The 21,785-nt window shown below is 53.4% G+C and overlaps 1 protein-coding gene across 1 annotated transcript; it reads left to right on the forward strand.

Annotated features, from left to right (window-relative positions):
- The first annotated feature begins 7,604 nt into the window (after positions 1–7,604).
- On the forward strand, positions 7,605–18,290 carry BATF (basic leucine zipper ATF-like transcription factor). The gene is made up of 4 exons (XM_033008626.2): positions 7,605–7,621; positions 12,653–12,991; positions 14,785–14,889; positions 17,654–18,290. Exons 2-4 carry the CDS (start codon positions 12,926–12,928, stop codon positions 17,858–17,860), a joined length of 378 nt encoding a protein of 125 aa, XP_032864517.1. The 5' UTR covers positions 7,605–7,621; positions 12,653–12,925; the 3' UTR covers positions 17,861–18,290.
- The last annotated feature ends 3,495 nt before the right edge of the window (positions 18,291–21,785 follow it).

Below are 21,785 nucleotides of genomic sequence, written 5' to 3' on the forward strand. Positions count from 1 at the left end.
GGTTGGACTAGGTGATGTTTAAAGGTCCCGTCCAGTGACCCGTCTGTGATTCTATGGTTCATGGTGCTGTCCCACGGTGCAGAGGGTTCTTGTCAGAAACGTGAGCCTGCTCCACATTGCTGGTGCTGCCCAGCTTGACAACCAGGGCCACCAGCAGTAACTCCCAGTGTGCCAGCAGTCCCTTCCAGCACATGTCCGGCTCCTGCTTTGCAAGATCCACATTCAGATCATAACCCTTGTGCTCCTGCCCACACTCACCAGTTCAGGCAGAAGCTTCCCCCAGGGCATGATACCACATTTTTTCCGGAAGCCCAGACAGATGGAGCTCCATCGCATTGCCATCACTTGGATGCCTGTCCCAGCTCCCTGGTGTCCTTCACATACTACCCTCAGTTCCCTCTGCAAACCCATTCTCACCTCTTCGCCCAGTGAAAAGTAGGTGCCATTTTGCACCGAAGCACCAGGCCTGAGGCAGTGCTGGGGTGATGGGCTGAGGGTCCAGCTCCTGTAGGTTTCTGTGAGTGCTCCACACTCCTTGCCTGACTCCCTTCCTCTCCCCAGACCCATGCTCACCCGCCGTCCCTCCACAGGTGCCAGCCCCTGTGTGCTGCCCTGGGAGCATTCAAGTGGCTGGCCATGGGCAAAGGATGCTTGGAGGCTGTTAGTTTGCAGTTTTTTGTAGTATCGGTCTCACTTTGTGTTTGAAAAACTGCCTCCTCTGCCCTTGTCAGCAGGGGTTGAAGGCGACTCTGTGACACTGCGGTAAGTGGTATTAACTAACCTTTGCAAGTGACCTGCCTCTCTTGTTTCATTTTGAGCCAAGGGCAGCAGGTATTAATTTATCTTTGTCCTTATTGGTTCTTCTACCCAACTTGCTGGAAAACAAGCCCCAAAAATCCCCAGCCTTGATATTTACCAAGAGACACGGAAACTGCTTTGATTACCATGGGTGCCAGACTGCGCTGAGCAGCACTGGCACCGGCGCAGCCCACGGCTGGGCAGCAGGACTGGAGCCGGGGAAAACTCCAGCACTGCCAGGATGATTACAAACCAACCGCTGCTTCCCTGAGCCTGGAATTATTACGCGGCTCCCCGTGCCTTTGTTTATTTTTTGCTTAATTGTGATCACTGGTTGCCAGTGGTTGGAACGTGGAGGGGGCAAGCTGGTGGGAGGCAGGCACCGGCCGTGTGAATGGGACCATGGGCATCCCCTGCCCCCATGGAGGCACTGTGCTCCTGCCGGGCTGGGAAACTGCCCCGGCGGGCAGAGCAGGGTGGGTCGCTTGCCCCTGGTTAAGGGCACGAGCCTCCCCGCACTGTGGGACCGATGGGGTGGCTGGGGACATCTCCCAGCTGGGACGTGGGGGCTGGCAGGGTGGGTGCTGTCAGAGCTGTTAGCCAGCCCCACTGGCAGGGAGCTCACTGGCAGCAGCTCTGCCACCAACCCTTTCTGTCCGAGGAAAGAACCCTGCCCTGCAGCCGGGAGGTCTCCCCGGCGCTGGCTGGGCAGGGCCGCTGGGAAGGGCTGGCACCCCCGACAGCACGGCTGGGGTTTGCCTTTTCTCTGCAGCTGAACCCTCTGGAGCAGAGGCCCCGGGAGCAGCTGCTGGCTCGGGCTGGCTCCCCCACTGCTACTGGGTTTTAATTCCCGGCACAGCCGGTGCCTGTGATGCTTCCCCGAGCCTCGGCGCCTGCGGCAGCCCCGGTGGCTCTGCACGCACGCAGCTGGTTCTCCTGCCCAGCGCAGGCACATTTCAGCTCCTCGCTGCACGCATGGGGAGAGGGCAGAGCAGGAGCTGGGGCTGACTGGGAGGCACAGAGCAGCTTGCACAGGCCAAAACTGGACTCTGCAGCCCAGGCATCTCCTGGGGCCAAGTTTGGGTCAGAGCTTGGCTGCAGGTACAATGTGTGGTTGTGGGATGAGAGACCTTAATGTCACCGAGCCTTTGGGTTTGACTGTCAGGGCGCACAAGAAGTTAATCCAAATTAGCTAAAGCAGTGGGTTAGTGCGGTGGTGTAAAACCCTCCACCAGATGCCCTGCTGCTCAGTTAAAGTGGGTTTACTTTGGTTTGGCTTTTTTAAGTGGAGTGATCAAGTCAAGTGGATTCCAGGTTGGGGGATGCATTTGGCAGAGTGGGCAGTGGATGGTACTGACAGCCCACGGTGATAAGCTCTTTGGGAGCAAAGCCTGCCCAGGGGTGAGGGAACGAGCCCAATTGTACCAAGACTGCTTTAACTCTGAATAAGAGCATCTGCCAAGGGGTTTATTGCACTTCAGTCGCTTCCAAGTTTGATACAGCTTAGCCATTCTGAATGTTGCTGTGCAGACAGGCTCCCAGTTCCCCATCGGTAAAGGAATGTCTTTCTTCTCTCCAGCACTGTGTCCAGCTGTCCGTGCACAGAGCGTGAGCAAGGTGCCACGGGGCTTGGGGAAAGGTTAACCCCTGGGGAGGAGGAGAAACGTCACTCACAGGAGTGGGTCACCATGGGTAGGACTGACAGCTCCACACCCCTGTCCAGCCTGAGGGACTCTGCTAGAAAAAAAGGCTCCGAGTTAGCAAGCTGATGGGCTTTTCCAGCCATGGAAAGCTGCAAGCTGGAGCTCCTAGGAAATACAGCAAGAAGCTACTTCCAGAAACCTGTGTGGGTCTCAGCAAAAGCAGAGTTTGGGTCTGTGTGACAGCGAGGTTTCACTGCAGCCTGTCACATCTCAGATGAAGCTTCAGGAACATGATCCTTTGCCAGTAACCACCACCTTGTGCTGATGTTATCTAGTTTCTGCAGAATGAACTTGCTGAGTTGTCATCTGTGGTGCCGTCAGGGGAAGTCCTGACTCCTGACACTGCAGTTCCTGCCTCTGTTTTGCCATGGCCCCAATTCCAGCAGCATCGTCCAGGCTGGTTGGATTTGCTGGACACCTGCTTGTGCTGAAATGGCCAGGGGTTGTCAGGAGGAAGTGGGCAGCAAGGCTTTGCCACAGGCCCGTGGGCTCCCAGATCCAAGGAGCCCTTAGGCAGGCTAACATGTAGTTTCTAGCTGAGGATAAAATGGCTACTGACGGCTCATTGCAAAGTGATGCTGAATGACCAGTGACCAGACAGTTAGCAAGAGGGGGTTTGCACTAGAGCCAATGTGTGGGTATTGGCAAGTGCCTCTCAGTACGTGGGCTACCAGCTTCTGCGACAGAGGCAAACTCTGTGGGTGCCAGGCAGAGTCACTGCTGCATTACGTAGATGTTTGCCGTGTGAGGCATCCCTTTTCTTCTGTGCAGACCTTCCCCGTGAGCAAAGTGACCTGATTCATTCACCAGCTCCAGCCAGCAGACGACGGGTGAGTGGCTAAGCCAGTCAAGGTGCTGGTGCCTGCCGGTGCTGCTGTGTGACCAGGCAGGGCGATGGCACCCCTGCTGCCGGTGTAATGGGCTGGCGAAACCAATTTCACTGGTTCAGACAAACTCCCCCGGGTGCAGGCGCGAGGTGTTTGCTCTGTCTGCGAGGGAGAGGTGCAGAGTTGACTTAAATGTGGCTGCAGGCACCCACTGGGCTGCCCGTAGGACACCTGCAAATTGCTTGCTCACGTGCACAAGTTTATTAGGAGCAAGGCAAGCTGCCAGCGTACCCTGCCCGTCTGCCCTGCGTGTGACATGGAGCCTTGTTCAGGCAGGGCTTTGGGACACATTTCTTCACCTGATAACAACCATCCGCTGTGGCTGCAAGGGCCGGGGCTGCTTGGTGGCTGGGTTTGTATGCTGGGGTAGCAGCACCTCAGCATTTCTCCCGGCCACTCTGGAGCATGCCTCAGCACCAGCTGGCACCCAGGTGGCTTAGATGAGAGTGCCAATGTGTTCAAGGCTGTGCCCCAAATTCAGGGCAGAGCTACCCAGTGGGTCCCGCTCACCATGCAGCAGTGGGGAAAGGAGGAAGGCTGCATGAGGAATGGGATGAAGAAGAGTACATCCATCATTTATAACTGTAATGCCATCTTAGATGGCTGAGGGGCAGCTTTCCTGGGGGGTGCTGTGTTTTCTTCTGGTTGCCCCACTGTGAAAACAGGAGACATCCAAAGATGGGTGCTGACCTAAATTAGGGCTGCAGGAAAATTTCCCTATGTGGAGACTAAAAGTCCCACTAGTTTAGAGCGGAAACTGGTGAAATGCCGCGTGATAGAGATGTGCAGAGCAATGTCTGGCTTAGAGATAAGTCTGTTCCTCTGCTCACCCCCTCACAAGATGTTCAAAGAAATGGAAAGACAACTCATTTCGAACTGGTAAATTGACACACTTCTCACGGAGCCAGAAAACTGCTTTGTGCAGGTGGACAAGATGTCCTGTTGGCCAACAGTTTCAGATGGTTCACAAGGGATCAGGTATTGATATGAAAAACAAGGATACCCAAAACTCAAGTCAAAAAGTCTGGCTTAAGAAGACGGAAGATGGCACAATTCTTGCACACCTACTTTGAGGTTCAGGTAAAGAAGGGTGGGAAGGAGTTTCTGTGTTTTTTCTGTCCCCTCTTTGAAGCCAGCATTGGCAGTTGTTAGTGATGGCAGGAGGATTGGCTTTTCAAGTCAGAGCCTCGCAGCGGCACTGCTGGCACGGCTTAGGGTGTTCACTGTTGGGGAAGAGGTGCCGCCGAGGGCCTGCAGGGCAGCTGTGTCCGGGCACTGGCGCTGGCAGCCACTGCCAAAGCCGTAGGAAAAGCAGCCATGCACTGGGAGGCTGGTTGAGGAGCATCTCTGTCATGCCAGGGCACTGAAACGCGAGGGTGCAAAGCACAGGATCGGTGGTCATCTGAAACTGTCCCCTCTCCCTCCCTCCATCTGCTTCTCTGAGCCCCCTGGGAAACCTGTGGGGGTTTGCAAGCCCTCTGAAATAGTCAGCACTAAGCAGGTCCTCCTTCGTGTCTGGGCCGTGGACCATGAGCCTCCCTCCTTATGTTTCTCTCTAAAAGGTGTTGAGGAGCCCTGAGCCGGCTGGGGGCTCCAGGAGGATGAACCAGGCGCAGGCAGGGGTTCGGCTCTGCCGCTGCCTCCCCCGGCAGCCCGCTCTGGGACAGGCTCTCTCCTGGAGAGCCCCAGCCGGTGAGAGCTGTGCGTGCCAGCCGGTGGGTGCCAACGCAGCGCCCGGGCAGATGGGGCTTATACGCATTTGTGTGTGTTTTGGTAACTCTGCCAGTGCGGTGCTGCCGATCAGCGCTACTTGCAGAGGCACCAAGTGCACTTTCTGCACAGCTCGCCTGCCCTCTCCTTCACAGCCGCTCTGCTCCACGCTGCCTGTCCTCCCCCGTGCCGCCTCCGACGCGCTGTGCTCCAGCACCGCTTGTACGAGCACCACGCACACCCTGGGCGCAAGCTCACGGCACACGCGCCCATCAGCAAAGCTACTTGTGCTGAACACCTCCTCCAGCTACACGGCATGAGCCGAAGGGTTTGGGAAGCACTTCTTCCCACCAAACGGGGTGGGGGGGAGGGACTACCACTCTATACACCCCCTCCACAGCCAAAAGTGAAGCAGATCCCATTGGGGTGGGAGTACAGGACTAGCATGAGTGCTGTTTGCAGTCATCTCCTGCTGAGATGGGTATTTTGGAGTGCAGCTAAAAGAACATGCCCTAAATAAGCTGTTCTCAATCCTTGGGAGGCTTCAACATGTCTTATGGTGATGTGTGATGTTGAAGAACATTTTCCTCTGAATGGAGTCATGGAGCAACCACACAATACACTCAGGAGTCATGTATTAATTTAAGAGACAAGTAATGCGTTCACCCTCCGCCCCCATGCCATGGGCCATGGCTGTGATCAATGCCCAGTGAACAGCAAATGCCCTGTCAGGCTGTGGTCATCCCCTGGGAGCACAATTTTTGTTGCTTGGTTGCTATGGTTGAATTCACTAGCGGCAACAGCAGAGGCCCAAGGCTGGGTCCTACTGCCACAGTGGCAGGGCTGGACAGCCATGCCACATCTCTCCTGCCTTTGTAGAGCCTGGAAAGGTGCAAGCTGGGCAGCACAAAGGAAGCTGGGGCTATGGCCCCTTACCAGCACCGGTAAGTCTACCCCTGGGTGGATCAGCCCTTCTGGTTAAACGGGTCACTGCTCTTCCTCTTTGGGCCTTCCCCATCATCGCTGAACGAGACTGCCACCGAAATGAGTCAAACCGTCAGACAACATCTGCACCCTCCACATGCCCCGTCCATGCGCTTGGATAGTTCAACCGGTGGGCTCAGCCCAGGCAGCGGAAGCAAAGAAGCCCTGGTTGACTGGGGGGGGTGTCTGGCAGCCGAGCCTTTGCGGTGCCCCAAGTGTGTACGTATCCAGCATGGCTGGGTGGTCTGGTTTGTTTCTGAGCAGATCCCAGAAGCGAGACAGGGCCTGTGAAGACAACAGTGAGAGAAAGTGTGGCCTTAAGTGGATGCACTCTACCAGGATTTGGGATCTGCCGACCTGGAGAGTCATATAAGTGCACATCTGAGTGCTTGCTCATGAGCTGCTAAGTCCTTGCCAGGAACACATTAGAGGTTGCTCAACTAATTACCCAACCAGTCACTATGTACAGGACAGGAGAAGGAGGCTGTGGTTCATCCCTTCAATATCCTGGGGTGAACTCTAATTATCTGTGTCTTGGGACTAAAACTTCCATTTGTGTTGGAGGTCAGACCCGGCCAACCTCCTGCCAACCCTTCAGCTGGAAGGCTCTGGCCAGGCTTGCTCTCCCCCGCCGGTGGGGTCAGACAGACCCTGGCTACCTGGAGCTCTATGTCCATATCTGGAATGCCAGCACATCTAGCACATTTGGCATTTCCCTTCTATAGTTTTTTTCTTTTAAAACATAGACATAAAAAGCATTACTAGTGACATTCAAAAAAAAAAAAAAAAAACAACATTAAAGTGGCAAAGCCAAGTACTGAAGAGCTAGAAGTTGCCAGAAATATGTTTGCCTGGGCAACACAGCTTCAGCTGTCTCGTGCATATGATCACCTCCCGCATTTTGCCCCGATTGCCACCCTTTCAGCACACAGGCTGGACCTCGGCCAGAGGAGACAACGAGCTGGTCAGCCAGGCTGCCTCCTTTCTTAGCACGGCTGGGAAACTCCTATCCAGTCAGTGAAGCAAGGGACTGCAGAAAGAAAGGAGGGTCTCCTGGGCAGACACTTGGTGCCTCCCTGGAGAGCTGGGTCCGTGTCTACCCCTGCCTCGAAGTTACTCTGAGTTGGTGAGCCGCATAAGCAAGAGCTTTCACAGGAGCAGCCGCATCTTCCTCATTTGCTGGAGCTGATTTACAGAAGTGCTAAAAGTTTGCAGCTGCAGACAGACATCAGGAGCTGGGGTTTGGTTAAATAAAGTGCTATATAGAGCCAAAACCACTGGAACATTAGATCCTAGTTGGTTCAAACTGTGTGTACAAAAGGAATGAGTACTTATGACCTAAATCTCTCTTTGTCTCTTGTTTTACAACTCTTAAATAGGAATAACTCCACCCCCACACCTGAAAAGGTGGCTGAGAAAACAGCTTCATTAATAGCTCTGAAGCACTCAGTGTTGAAGTGATGAACACTATAAAGGGTCTGTGAAGAAGTGGAAAAGCAGGCTGTTGGAGCAGGCTCTGACCCCAGGACAGCGATGAAGGTAATGCAGCCATCCGAGGGAAGAAACCTTTGTGGGTCATGCAGTTATAGAGCACAGCATGTTACATAGCTCAAGGCTGTAAATGCAGCATGCTTAAGGGAGCTAATTCTGGGATTTCCATGCTTTTGTGTGCTTGATTTACAGCCCTTGTCATAGACATTTGGGGTGTAAAGTACCTCTTTCCTGTACATTGGCAGGTTGCGCCCAGTAAGCACTGAAAGTGTTCCTGTGATGGGTGTTTGATGTGTGCTAGGTGGGATGAATTTGGTGGAACTATGCTTGAGCTATCCTGACACAACCTTGCTCTCACAATAACCCAGCTCAGCTGAGATGAAATAGCCCTGGTGATGGAGACAAGCCATCCTGCCACATGGGGAAGCTGCCCACGTTGCAGACAGGACCGACACGTGCTGACAGAGTGTGACATGGCAGAAACTTGTCTGGTAGAAAGAAAGGTCTCTGTTCAGCACCACCATTCATTTAACATCTCTTATCAGCACTGAATTTCACACAAGTCTTCAAATTCATGTGGGGAATGATAAGCAAATTGTTGCAATTGTCCAAATATTGTAAGAAATTATTTGCATAAAATGCTATATGCGAAGCAGAAACAACCTTGGTGGTTTGCAGGAGGCTGAAGTTGGTAGCTGGTCTAGGTTGGATTTTTAAATAGCATTATGCACTGAATGGTCATGCAAACAAGATGGGTGAGATGGAAGGGGGGAGATGCAGTTTCAAACGTTGCCGCCATAAATCTGCAGAAGATGAGAGGGCTGGAGCAGCAGGTTTATAAGGAAACTCTAGCAACCACCTGTGCTGAGGTAGCTGTTGGCACAGGTGGGACCTTTATGGGCTTTGGAGGCAAAGGAACTAGCTGCAGTTAAGGCTGAGAAATGCTTCATGTGCTCTCTGGGCTATGAAAAGACCATCTTAGTAGCTTTTAAAAAAAAAAAAAAAAATCCTTATTTTAAACCCTGAAAACATAACTCTAACTCATCCGACATAGGCAGGATTCAACCTGTACCATTTCCAACAGGGGCTTGTTACCAGTCACTTCATAGGAAGGGGCTTGAATAACTTTCCTGAACGGCTCATCCAACATCTTCCTAACCTTACCTTGCTTCCAACCTCAGACTTGAACCTTTCCTGCCACAGTTGGAGCCCAGTGCTTCTTACCCTGCTCTGGCTGCACAGAAAACAGCTGACTGCCCTTTCCATTACAACATATCAAAGACTGCTCCTTCCTCCCCACCCACTCCCCACCCCCAAGACTTCTCTTTTCTAGGCTAAATGGACCTAACTTCTTCACTCCTTTCTTTTAGTGAAAGATTTCTGTGTATTTATCATTCGTATTGTTTTCTTCCGGACCTGGGACTCTGAATGGGCCCTGGCCCTGCACAGGGCAGGCATCTCTCCTGCCTCGTGCCCAGCATCCCAGGCTAATACCTGGCCCCTTTGTGACACCTCTGCGCTGCTGGCAAAGCTTCAGTTTATGATGCTCTGCAACCCCCAGATTTTTCCCTGCCATTCTGCTGCCCAGCCGGTTATTCCCCAGTTCTTCTACCTACATCTCACTTTGCTTTACATTTGCATTTCTTCTTGCTGAACTGCATCTTGCTGATTTCAAACCATTTCTCTGGCAGTCGAGATCACGCTAACCCCAGACTCTGGAGCCCCTGCAGCCAGTCTGTCTCCGAGAGAACCGGACTCGCTTCAGCAGTGCCTGCTGTTATTCAGAAGGGACAAACGCAGAACAGGATGGTCCCATCCTTCCCCTAAAATCCTCTGGAAATATGCCCGCTTCATCAAGCTTCCAGTACGGCAGTAACCTAACACTTGTGAGTTCATCCAGTGCCACTGACAGAGATTTCACAGCTACTGTGATTAAGATCAAGAAACCTAAATGATCCCAGAGAGAAAGTCAGAGGATGTCATTCATGGTGTAAATTTAGTCACCTAAATCAAGCACAGAGATTAGGAGGCTGGGTCCTGAAGTTGCCCCTGATAGCAGGGGAAAGGGAGAGCCTAGGGAGGGACAGTAGGACATCAGCTCCCTGTGTTGTGCCTGCAGCAGGTGCCCAGGGCAGCACCTGGAAAGCCACGAGCAGACATTAATGGAGCCACACTGGTGGTTTCTGCTGCTCTGGGCTGGGGGATCACAGCTCTCTCCGGAGGAACAGCACAGGGCACTGCCTACAAGGAGGCAACATGGGTCCTGCCCTGCCCAGGGGAGCGCTGTGAAGGTCTGCCCACCTTCCCGCCAGGAGACACTGGCTCATTTGCAGCACGCTTATTCACTGCTCATAAGTGACAGGAATTCTTTAGCATTGTAGCCAGCTTGGGGGTGAGGAGTGTGTTTAGGCAAGGAGGGAAGAGGGATGCTCTCTTACTCCTGCTCAGCAAGACCAAGTGTCCAAACCCTCTACCGCGATGTCATGCTCTGCTGAGACTTCTCCATCAGCTGTTAATAAAACCCCAGCTCTGGGCAAACCAGGATGTAACTCAAAACCTTCCTCCTGTGGATCAAAGAATAGCCGTTGCCACAGCCACATTCTGGCCAGTTTTGCACTGACCGCCCAGCTGCTGCTGGGACACTCAGCTTCCTTGCACCGCCTCCTGCCAACGCGCCCGCTGCCTGCCCGATTGCCTCCCTTCAGCCGCTGGCCTCCATAGATACAAAAGCAGGGAATTCAGCTTATTTGCCCAATAATGGAACAAGGATATTTTTCCCCGAGGAAAGAGTTCCTTTTATCCTTCCCTGAGCAACATCAGCCTGCAGAGCCGGGCAGGCCAGTCAGTCCCTGAGATCCGCTCGCTGGCAGAGGAGCGTGGGTTTCCTCGGGAGAGCGGGAATCCAGGGGCGTGCTTCCTGGAAAGGAAGTGCTGCACAGGGTTGCAGAGTTCAGAGGAAGTGTAGTGATGCAGCGAGCGAATGGATGCTTCAATGGTTGTGCTGCTAGCCGGTGCCTTGGGAGGCCTGAACGCAACTCCCCGCGAGCCCCTCGTCTCACCGGCGCCTTCGGCTGCTCCATTCCTGGAGCCGGCCATGCCAGAGGAGCTCTGCCTGCTACAGGGGGGGCTGCACTGCCAGGAGGTGTGGTCCCTCACGGTGGTCCATGTCAAGCAAGCAAACCCTTGTAGCCACGTTCAAAAGTGTGAAGGATCCTAGCATTTTCCTACAGCACACTGGGAGAAAAAAATACACTCAACGCTGTGAAATATTGAGATAATAGGGCCAAGGGTAGCACACCAGTGCCACAGGATGTTTCCAAAGAGGGAAATGGGCCAAAGCAGAGCAATTTTGCTACTGGAGCTAGGCCAGGTGATTTCACCAAGCCGCCCGGCCTGTAGCCAGCCCCATGCAGTCTTTGCTTTTGGCCATGTTTGGCCCCTGAGTTGGCTCCATGAGTGGCAGGGCTGTGAAGTAATGCCAGCAATGCCCACACAAGCCTGCACTGTGCTCCAAGCGTGTGCTCCTCTGTCTGTATGCTTTCTGTGCTGCAATAAGGCTGCAAGCCCAAAGCTGCCAATACTTTTGCCCTAATGACAGCTGTATCTCAAGCACCCTTGCTGACGCCCTGCGGCTGAGACCTTCTCGCTGCTCCTGCTTAAGGCGGGAGAAACTCAACCAAAACAACAATATGCGATGAAAAACAGTAAGTGGGAACTGGGAATTGCTGCTTTCCACAGGAGTTGGTTACTGTGGATGGGTTCATGCTTGTTTCTGTATCTGCTCCTCATGACACCTGCGAGAACTTAGCCGCTCCAAAGAGGTGTGCTCCTGTCTGTGGATGGAGAGCCTGTCAGCACATGGCCCCCGTTCATCCCGTTGGCTCCGGTGACATGAGCAGATCAGAAACCAAATGGCTCCCGCTTCAGCACTCATTGCTCCTGCACTGTCACCTCCAGAGTTGCTAGTGTGGGGTACCCTGAGGGCACTCCTGAAGCACTGCTGTCCCAGGGGCTGCCTGCACACCTTCAGTGTACCGAAGAAGCTTGTACTAAGGATGGAAGTAGTCCCACACAGTGCACACCAGGGAAGAAACAAGGGGATGCAAAGCAGCTCCTCTTCGCTGCCATCTGAATGGGCCATGCCCAAGTCGGGCGCTGGCAGAGGGAGAACAGCAAGGAAAGAACCTCCAACGTGCCATAATACTCCTGTCTCCCCAGAGTCCTGTCCCACACCTCCTACTGCCAGCTGTGGTGAGAGGGGAGCAAGCAGAGAGTCGGGACCCCCATATGACAGTCTCACATACCCTGGGATGTTGCCAAGCTCCCACCACGGTGTGGAGTGAGAATTAGGTCTCAGGTTTAGTTCTGGCTCCACAGACCATTACTTTTAGAGCCAGGGTTGTGCCAGGGTTAAATATTCCCCTTATGGGCCAGTGGTGAGGTACCAATGAATGTTTTAAAGTGCTAAAGAGCTTTGCCTTATAGTAAATACCAGTCCTACCAAAACCAGTCCAAGCGTTCTACGATCCCGAGCCTTTCTTCTGAGGTGGGACTGGTGCTTCATCGTACGCATGTGATCCATCTGCATAAACAGAGTCTACGTGGCACCTGCTGAGGGTACCCGTCCCCTCCCCGGGACCCGCGTCAGTGGTGCCGGGGGCGGCGGGAGGGGGTGGCTGGGTTGTGGGGAGGTGGGTGGCTGCCTGGGAATTTCCCCGGCTGGGCTGGGGAGGCAGAGGCTGCCCAGGGGCTGGACCAACCTCCTGCCCGTGCAAGGCTGGCACAGTGCACAGTGCCCCTGGAATTTCTGGGGCTCCCAGCAGCACCTCCTCCGCACTGCCCTCCTTTGAGGGTCCAGGTTTCGCAGCCAGAGCCGGGGCTTTTCTTCCTTTCCATCTCTGCTGTTTGTCTCAGAGAAACCCCATCTCACTGTTTTTCAACCGGCTGAAGGTGTTTTTCGGGGGTTTTTCAGGCTATTTTGAAGCTCATTTTTCCCAGATGTGCTTTTTTTTTTTTTCTTTTTTCTTTTTTTTTTTTTAATTTTTTCTTCTTCTGTAACTTTTCTTCTTCGCCTTAAAGTTTCCGGCCACGTGACTTTCAGCTTACATCCCCGAGGTTCTGAGAAACCACAGGAGGCCAAGACCTAAAGGGAAGGTGCAGAGGCTCCGAGGAGAGGCAGAGAAAGTGGCAGAGTGCAGGGCAGGAGGACAGATCGCCTCCGGGCTGGGCGAGAGCCAGGAAGCCAGGGGCCATCTCAAGAGGGACAGAGGAGGGAAGGGAAGCCAGACAGAAGGCAGGCACACCAAGGCACAAAGGAAGCTGAAGAGGCCCTGGGAGCCAGAGACGGGAGCCATGCCCCACAGCTCCGACAGCAGCGACTCCAGCAGCTTCAGCCAGTCTCCCCCTCCCAGCAAGCAGGTAAAGTGGGGATGCTTCCCCAGCTGGAGAGTCCTTTGAGGTGGGCCATGAGTGGGCAGGAGGAAGGGTGGCACCCACTGCGGGCATTTTCACAGCGCAGTATGGCAGGGCTTTCTAGGAACGGCTGTGGGGAGAGGGATGCAGGGCTGAGCCAAGAGCCCTGGCCACCGAGCTGGGTACACGTGGAGGGAGGAGGCCTGGTTACCAGGGGCAATGCCAGGGGCAACTGGGGGGCCGGGGACCCCCAGGCACGGTGGGCCCTGTGATACGCACCGGGCAGGCGGCAGGCAGGAAGTTTCGGCGTGAGAGTCGGTGCTCTGGCGAGGAGCCTGAGTGTGCACGTCCTCGCCGTGGACCGGGACAGTTTGGGGGGAGCCTGCCTGCTTCTCGCTGCCAGGGACAAAACCTGGGACCCAAAAAAGCCCTGCCACTTTGAGTCTGCTTTCTTTTCTGTTCAGCCTCAGAGGTTTTTCGTCTCAGTAATGCTTGACAGAGAGCTTTTGTTTTGTTGCACGGAGTACCTTAATGGTAGGTCTTTTGCTGGCAGATACTGGCACAGGTCTGAGGTATTTCCACCGCCTTTTCTGGCTAAACTTTATCATATCTGTCATTTGCCATTTCTCTAGGGCTGGCAACAATGGCAAGTACCTGAGACTTTGCTCAGAAATCTTGGGGATTTTGGGCTTGCAACCGGGGATGGGGAGGCATCCTGGTAGAGAAGGGGACAAAGCACAGGGGTTGCCAAAGGATAGGAGCTGGACTTGGTGCAGGACATGGGAGCTGCTGTATGTAAGACATTTGTAGGATATTGAAGGCAAGGATAAAACGGTTAAGTTCAAAGAAAAGAAAAGATCTTGGGCGGGGTGGAGGGGGGGAGAGGATGTGGACAGGCTGATGGGCTGGGAAGATAACTTTTGTGGCTGAGTTTTGTAGTCCTGTGGAGAAGCGGTGGTGTGAATGTCAGAGAGTCCACAAAAGAGGCAGTGCAATATGAAAATAGAAGATGAAAGAGTCTGTGTGACAGTTTCAACTGTCAGAAGACAGCAGCAGGACCAGATCTCAGCAGAGAATAGCTGCTGCGTGAAGCTGGTGACCTGGAGCTTGGAGACCTGTGCTCTCCCCTGCCCAAGGGGCTTGGAAGTGTTGCAGTCAGCATTGCAGGCATTGCTACCAAGGGACTCCAGAAAAGAACAAGGACAGATCAGAGAGCTGGAGTAAATGAGATCTGGGGAAAACCCAAAAGCTCTGAGTCTGTCTAGTTAAACAAAGCAGGGAGCACATTGCACTGTAAGGGTCTGCAACAACTAAAGCCCGAGGGAGAAGGGTGATGGAAAGGGTATAGGACCTACAGGGATGAGAAGAGGAAAACACAGGCTGAATCTTTGAGAGATAGTTTAGCCAAGGCGCTGGAATGTCTGCCATGCTGTATCCCCGCGGAGAGACAAGGAAGGGAAAGGTTGTATGTATAAGGAATTCAAATTGTCTGTGTTCCAGAGGTCCTTACTCTGGTCTCTCAAGCCATACCCTAGGCCAGTGTCTTGGTGAAGGGACAGTGGTCATTTCCCAGCTGTGTCGGGATGCTCAAGGGTATCAGACTTGCCCCTCCTGGCAACGGGGATGCCAAAAGCATCACACATGCCTGGGATATGGCTTTATTCTGGTGCTGAGGGTGTGTATCCCATGTTCTGTGCTTCAGTGATGTTACGTGCTGCGTCCCCTTTCACACCTACTGCCCTGCAGGAGCAGTGGGAGGGAGGGGATGCCCCAGTCATTTCCATGCCTTGTTTCTGTAGGACTCTTCTGATGACATGAGGAAAGTCCAAAGGAGGGAGAAGAATCGCATCGCTGCCCAGAAGAGCCGCCTGAGGCAGACCCAGAAAGCAGACACGCTGCACTTGGTGAGCACTCCCACCCTTCCCCATCCCAGGCACTGAGGGCTCGTGTAGGGGACAAGGTGCTTGTCCTGTGGGGACTTGGAGGGGAGATGCTCAGCTGAGGCAGGACAGGAAAAGTGAGGCCAGGGCAGGATGTAGGAGCCAGCGCTTGCAGCAAGAGCACACAGCCCAGGATGACTGCCACTGAAGCTTTTCGTTTTCTAGCTAGTTTTGAATCCATCTTTATCTCTCGGTCTGACATTACTGATTTCCTTTCCTAACATCTTCTGACCAGCTCAGTCAGAACCTATTTGGAAGCACAGGCTCACCCAGGCTGACCCTCCCTGACTTTGTGCTTTAGGCCATCACACACAGAGCGGTGCAACAGCATGCAAGGATGCTTTTCTGAGATGGTAGCACTTTGTATTCATTGGCATGGATGATGGTGCAATGTGGAGCCGAATGGGCCATCTCCTCTAGTCTGTTCCCTGAGCCACTACACAGCATAGATAAATAAATAATAATTTTCTAATATTTTAAAATGCCTCCATAGTAGTGCTTGTATCCCTCTCTCCATCTGAACTCTGTATATTATCTGGAGGCTTTTCCTTTTTAGCATGCATTTTCCCTCCTTTGGTTTCACCGTGCTGTCCCACTCTCCTCCTGTGGCACCGTGGGCACCCCTACGGCTCTTCTCAGGGTGAAGAATTAGTCACCTGCTTTTTAGGAGACATAGTCACTTCTGGCTGTGTGTGTTTGAGCAACAGTGTGTGGTCAGTGTCAGAGCACAGGGGCTGGGCTCCTTTGCATTTTGCACGTTGTTAAGTGTAGTCCCATGTGTTTTGGGCCACTGGAGGGCAGGAGGCACAACACACAACTTGCAATGACCAGGTGCCATCTTTATCCCTGCATTGGGCTTGGCTGCCCTTGGAAAAGTGGTTGTTGGGCTCATGTTCAAAAAAAATCTATTGACTTAGTGATCTTATATTCCCCCAGATCCCTGTTTTTGGGAAGAATTCTTGAGAAGCTGGTCCTGAACCTTCCTCCTTACATAGTCCCCTCAGTTCAAGGGTAGAGCTGAGTTTAAGACAGAGATTTCACTTTATTCTCAGTAGCCGATGATCCTTCTAGAACTGACATAGCTCCAGGCTGCTTGCATTATGTCTGTCAGCAGCGATGGCTCTGGGTGACTGTGCCTGAGAGGGGTGAAGAGACACCCTTTCCTTGGGGTCAGTGTTCTCTCCAAGGTAATGCTAGAGGTGGATATGGGTCTGATCTTCTCCCAGGAAAATTCCGCCTAACTGTACACCAAGAAGAATTGGGCTGCAATTCTTGGAGCCCATGACAGACCACTTGCTTGCAAGATTATTATTGCTCAGCTAGCACTGGTAGCGCACACTCCTCGCCTCCCCATGGGGATGGGAGCAGGGGGGGCTAAGCCCAGTTTGGTTCAGATAGAGAGGATCCTGCCAGGCAGCTGGAGAAATGCACGGAGGCAAGTAGAGGATGGATGGTGACTTTTTGTTAATGTTTTTCCAATTCCTGGCAGACAAATGATCCCCCCACTGTTCATGGGTTCATTCCCTGAGTGCTCTTTGCCTTTGGTTGGCTCTGCACCAGGGACTTTGCTTCTCTGGTGTGGTTTTGCCCAGAAGAGTGTGGCTCAGTTTGAGCTATGGTAGTATGAAAGGAGCCAGTACCTCCATCCGCCCCAGGGCTTTAGTTTGTGTTTTGAGGGGAATGAGTCACAGGGAGACTAGGGTTCCCGGCCCCTGGGTGATTCCCATCAGCTCCCAAGTTCAACGTCAGTCATGATTTCCAAAGCATTTAGTCACATCTGAGAGATGCTCATTTGCTGTGCAAGCTCCTCCTGTGACAGCCGCTGTAACTGCTGGGGGATGGTGTTCCAACCAGCGCACAGAGTGGGCACAGTCAGAAGTCGGTGTGGCAGCGGAGGAGCGAGCGGAGGTGTGACAGGTTGGGTTTGCCGAAGTGGTGGCGCAGCTTTCCAGGGCCTCATAGCACTGGGTCCCACTTTAGCTGTCTTGGCTGAGCTTGCAGAGCCTGCCGCTGCATCCTCCCTCCCTCCTCTGGTCCTGCACAGGCTGCTGATGCCATGGCCAGTTGGTGCCTGGGATGCTCCAGCCTGGAGCTGGCTGCGCTTCAGCAGCAGCAGAGGTAGCACAGGCTTCAATGCTCTTGGGATCATTGAGACAAGGCTCAGAATCATTATTAACCCCTTTGTTGTTATTCTCATTAATAACAGTATTAATTCAGTTCTTCTGAGGCCTCGGTTTCTCTTTTCTTCTGACTCAAGAGTCTCCCCCTCCTCCCCACCGTGCCTCTGGTTTCCCCGGCTGCTAGCAGGAAGCAGTGAGTCTTTTCTTTCCAGGGCAATGACAGGTTTCCTGTGGCAGGTGGTTTTCTGGTTAAAGACGGCGGTTATTCAGCGCACCCTCCCCCCAGCCGGGCGGCCCGGGAAGCGGCTGGGCGTCGTGCGTGTGCGTGAGAGGGAGCGAGAAAGCCTGGGCGGGAGCACGCCACAGTCACTTCTCGTAAGCCGGGGCTGGGGAGCGCGGCTGGGGCTGCCAGCATCGCACCCGCACTCGGCCCGGCCGGCTGGGGGAGGGGGGTTTGCCCAGGCACGGCTCTGTGCCGAATTTACCAGAAATAGGTCATTCTGGAAACTCTGCGGGGCAGAGAGGCCCAGGACCGCGACCCCCCCTTGTCCCCGGCTCATTCCTGCGGCTCCTGCTCTGAGGAAGCCCCTGTGGTTTTGTCTCCTCAGGAGAGCGAAGACTTGGAGAGGCAGAACGCTGCCCTGCGCCGGGAGATCAAGCAGCTGACAGAGGAGATGAAGCACTTTGCCTCGATGCTGAGCTCCCACGAACCGCTCTGCTCCATCCTGACGTCCCCTCCGCCGCCTCCAGAAGTGCTTTACGCCACACACTCCTTCCACCAGCCCCACATCAGCTCCCCACGCTTCCAGCACTGAGCCAGCCAGCGGGACGGCAGCCTGCTGGCTCCACCGACAGCAAGAAGCAACTACGTGGGGCACGCTTTTCCATCCAAGGGAGAGGGACAGACGGACGGACACCCCTTCTTCAAGTGACTTGCCTAAGACTTGCTCCCTGTGCAGAAATGGCAGAGCCACCAGGAGGCATCTTCCGGCAGTTTCCAGCATGGATCCTGGGAAGAGGAGGCATTCACAAAAGGGCGCCAGCCCCCTTCCTCGGTGCTTGCTTGGGGATGCTTGCAGGAGTGCGCGGCACCGGCAGCCTCCGTGCGAGCGACTGGCTGCAGCGTGCAACAGCCGGAGCTCCAGGGAGAGGAATGAGAGCAGGGGCAGAGGGGAAGGCTGGGGGCCACAGAGTACCAGGTCAAAACTGGTTTATTTTTGTAAAATAAAGATTGAAAATGCTTAACTCTTTGTTTTTGAAATAGGACCTGAGCCACTCCTAAGGCCCAGCATGACACGGTGAGGATGAGGGCAGCAGGAGAGGAAAGCTCAGAGTCCAGCGAACAGCCCTGAATGTGCTGGTGTCTAATCCAGGGCCAGCATCTGCAGAGCCACATTTAGCAGGGGGATCCATGTGCATGGGCTGGGCAGGGTGAGGAGCAATGGTTTGTGGGGTGATGGGATCCCTGAGGGAGATGGGTCCCTCCTTGCTGCGGGGCTGAACTTTGCTAATGAGTCTGATGTGCCACGTAGCATCACAGGTGTCTTCCCTGATGACCCCCTCAGCTCCCTGCTGCCGATGGCTAGACCTCCATTGCACCTCCTCCACTTGCACTTGTGGAGGTGCACTGCCATACCATACCACCTCACATGTGGGTCTTGGTGGGCTGGGGGAGCTTTCAGCTTGACCAGCAACACAGCTGGGAAGGAGCATCGAAGTGTGGAGGCGGGTGGTGATGCTGTGCTGGAGGGCACTGGGGAAGCAGGGCCCAGCAGGACCCTTGCCCCAAGGCATCCTGCTATAAGGCACGTAGCTGCAGCCTACATTGTTTGCCCTTCCCCACCAGTCACAGCTCCATAGGCTCTGCTGCACTACCTCAAGCATTGAAGCAGATGAAACCTGAAGGGTCAGTGAAGAGTAGATTAATTCTGATGGGTCTGATCTAGCAGAAACACAAGCCCGTCCATACAGACGGTCTCTGCACCTAATACCTCACCAGCAGCCCACCTCTCAGCCCCATGCTATACACAAGGCTGAAGCCCACCTGCCAGTGCAGGTCCCCTTGCTAATGCTGGTTCAGGACTGCTACCATCTCCAAGGAGCTTCAGCTGCAATTTTTTCAGCATAGGGTACCCACACAAGCAGTCTTGCTGATGTAGGCTTTTCACTGAGCTAAATGGACTCAGTCTGTAGATACCCTTCTTTCAGGCACAGAGAAGCAGCGTATTTCCAGATGGGTTTTGGCCCGTCATCACAGTCCTCAAGAACAGCTGGGAAAAGTCTGTAACATGCCCTGCTGTGCCTGTTTTCTCCCTCTGGTTCACACTAGCGGGATGATAACCAAACACTGCCACTCCTCAGCAAGCTGTCCTCAGGACAGGCGCAGGTAGCAGCATGATTTCTCCTGTCATGGCCTGTTAAGAGGCTTGTGAACCTCCTGCTGTCATCTTCTGTGCCAGCACGGGAAGCACTGTGGCCAGGGATGCCTGGTGTCAGCACGCTGGCCTGGGTGTCACCACAAAAGCAGTGCTGAGGCAATGGGCGATTGCAGGGGTCCTCATCTGTGCAGCTCTGGCCCTTGCCCCGAGGGGCATGCTTGCACATAGGGGCGGATGGTGATTCCTCGAGCTGGGCAGCTGGGTTTCTGCATATAGAACGTGCAGAATACATCTATGGGCAGCAAAAAGACTCTAGCCGTATTCACAAAAAAGCAGGAGCAATTTCAGTGTGTTTTACACCCCCAACCAGATCTCACATCAGTAGACTTCATCAACTGGTACAACAACTAGAGCTGCTGATTCCCCATACAGGCCATGCTTAGAGCCACCCAGGCTAAAAAGACCTTTCCTTTTATTGCTTTTCTCTGGGATTTGGCCTTTTAAGCCTGGGAGGGACAACTGGCTGCAGCTCTAGAGGAGCTTGTTTTCACAGGCTCTGCTTCTGCTCCTTCCACTTCTGGTGGGTTTGCTCCTCAATTATTCACTTGCTGTTCCTCAGGGCTCCCATGCTTCCTGGGTTACGCAGAATAAAAGAAAAAAGCTATTGCTACCTTGCTTGGAGTTTTCTGTGCAGGGCACTGCAAGCTCATGCTCCTCACTGAAGGATGCAAAATAGCCTCATCAAAGTTTGCACTGACCTAAAACACAGCACTGCCTACAATAACAAGAAATCCTTGCTGCAACCACTGTGTTTTCTCAAGGCTATAAAATGCTAAGCTTGGTTTTAGCTGCAGATGGAGAAGGTCCTACCCTGATGTATATGTGTTGCCTATGCCCACGCAGACATGAAGCCAATATTTTTGTTGCAGAACTGTCGAAGTCTGAAATCCTGCAGGCTGGGTGGGGTTCTGCATAATGCCCACAGAATTGCTAGACTACTCACTAGTAACGTCTCAGACTTATTACTGCGACTCAGAACGAAAATAAGTGGTAAGTGGTGAGACTGGGAAACGGGTTTGCAACAACATCCTCTCCAGAACCTAAACAATATTCTTGGCATCATCAGTTAAGGTGCCCTTCCTCTTCATGGCTGGCTGTGAGCTGGAAGACCTCCAAGTAGCGCTCCGCTCAGCCGTTTTGGCCAAACACTGGGAGTCTGTTGGTGCTAAGGGACGCATCTTCCAATCTGACTTGTTTTTGCCCCAGTTTTGCCCTCAAAAACCTGATCACAGAAGATGATCTGCATGGTTCAAGCGGTTTTGACTTCTCAGTTACTTCTGGTTGTCGTTAGGTGTCTCAGATACAGTCTCTCATTGTTATTGAAGAATGGATCCACTGAGACACTGTCCTTATCACCCAAGCAACAAGGGACAACATACCCCTTGAGGGCCATCACCCCTTTCAACCAGTCACTGAGAAAAAGATCTTTTCCTGAAGGTATTTGCAGAGCTGCACAAGCTGCTTGTTCAGGCTATAGTGAGGAGATGCCTCCACTTCTGTACAGGTGCTGTCTCTTGCTTCTATTTCCCATACTCGTGGCCTCTACTCAAGACTCCTCACACAACTACTTTTAATTTCTAAGTAGCCATGTGCCTATCCTTTGGTGTGGCCCTCACTGTTATCAGCAAATGAACTGTTAATGAGCTCAAATGAGGAACAAAGGGCAGGGTGGTGGCCTGGGCAATCATCCTTGATTGTTTTCGATTGCCTGCTCCTACAGTTGGCCTGCAATTCCTTTTCAACTTCATTTCCATGGTATCTGGCATTGCTAAAGTGTTGTGTGAGTATTTCTATGGTATCTGGCATTTCTAAAGTGTTGTGTGAGTATTACCTGGTCATGCCCAGTCTCCACAAGCACCATGCTGCTTGCTACTCCAAGGGAAGGGGATGCTTCTGGGCACACAAGTGGAGAAATTGGGTGATGGCTGGGCCTGTGACAGTTGATCCTACCCATGTAGGATGACAGTGCCTCTCTGTTGCGTTATATAGTCTCTCACTGAAAAGTGCTCTCGGAGCAATACAGAGATGAGGGCTCACGGGAGACTAACTCTTCCCTGCAGGCACAGCCTGCTGAAATACTGCGTTTGTGCTGGCCTCTGCTGGGCAAAGGCTGAGCAATCCCAGTCTGCAGCCACGCTGCTCAGCGACCTCCTCTTCGCGCTCCCCTACAGCAGAGCTGGCCTGCAGGTTAGCCTGACTGTTGCCAGAAACTACGGAACGCACCGGGAGGCTCTAGGTTAATGTGTGTGATAGCAAGGGTTGGGTAAGGCTGCCTGAAGGGGCACGTCGCGGTCCAAGTGGA

The sequence above is a fragment of the Tyto alba genome, unplaced genomic scaffold (genome assembly GCF_018691265.1).
Source record: "Tyto alba isolate M040663 unplaced genomic scaffold, T.alba_DEE_v4.0 Super-Scaffold_18, whole genome shotgun sequence".
NCBI classification, from domain to species: Eukaryota; Metazoa; Chordata; class Aves; order Strigiformes; family Tytonidae; genus Tyto; species Tyto alba.

Bases quoted from the DNA above. Each gene is read 5' to 3' on its own strand.
- BATF (XM_033008626.2), top strand. From the start codon at position 12,926: ATGCCCCACAGCTCCGACAGCAGCGACTCCAGCAGCTTCAGCCAGTCT. The intron at 12,992-14,784 runs GTAAAGTGGGGA...TTGTTTCTGTAG, and splicing joins CTCCCCCTCCCAGCAAGCAG to GACTCTTCTGATGACATGAG. The intron at 14,890-17,653 runs GTGAGCACTCCC...TTGTCTCCTCAG, and splicing joins AAGCAGACACGCTGCACTTG to GAGAGCGAAGACTTGGAGAG.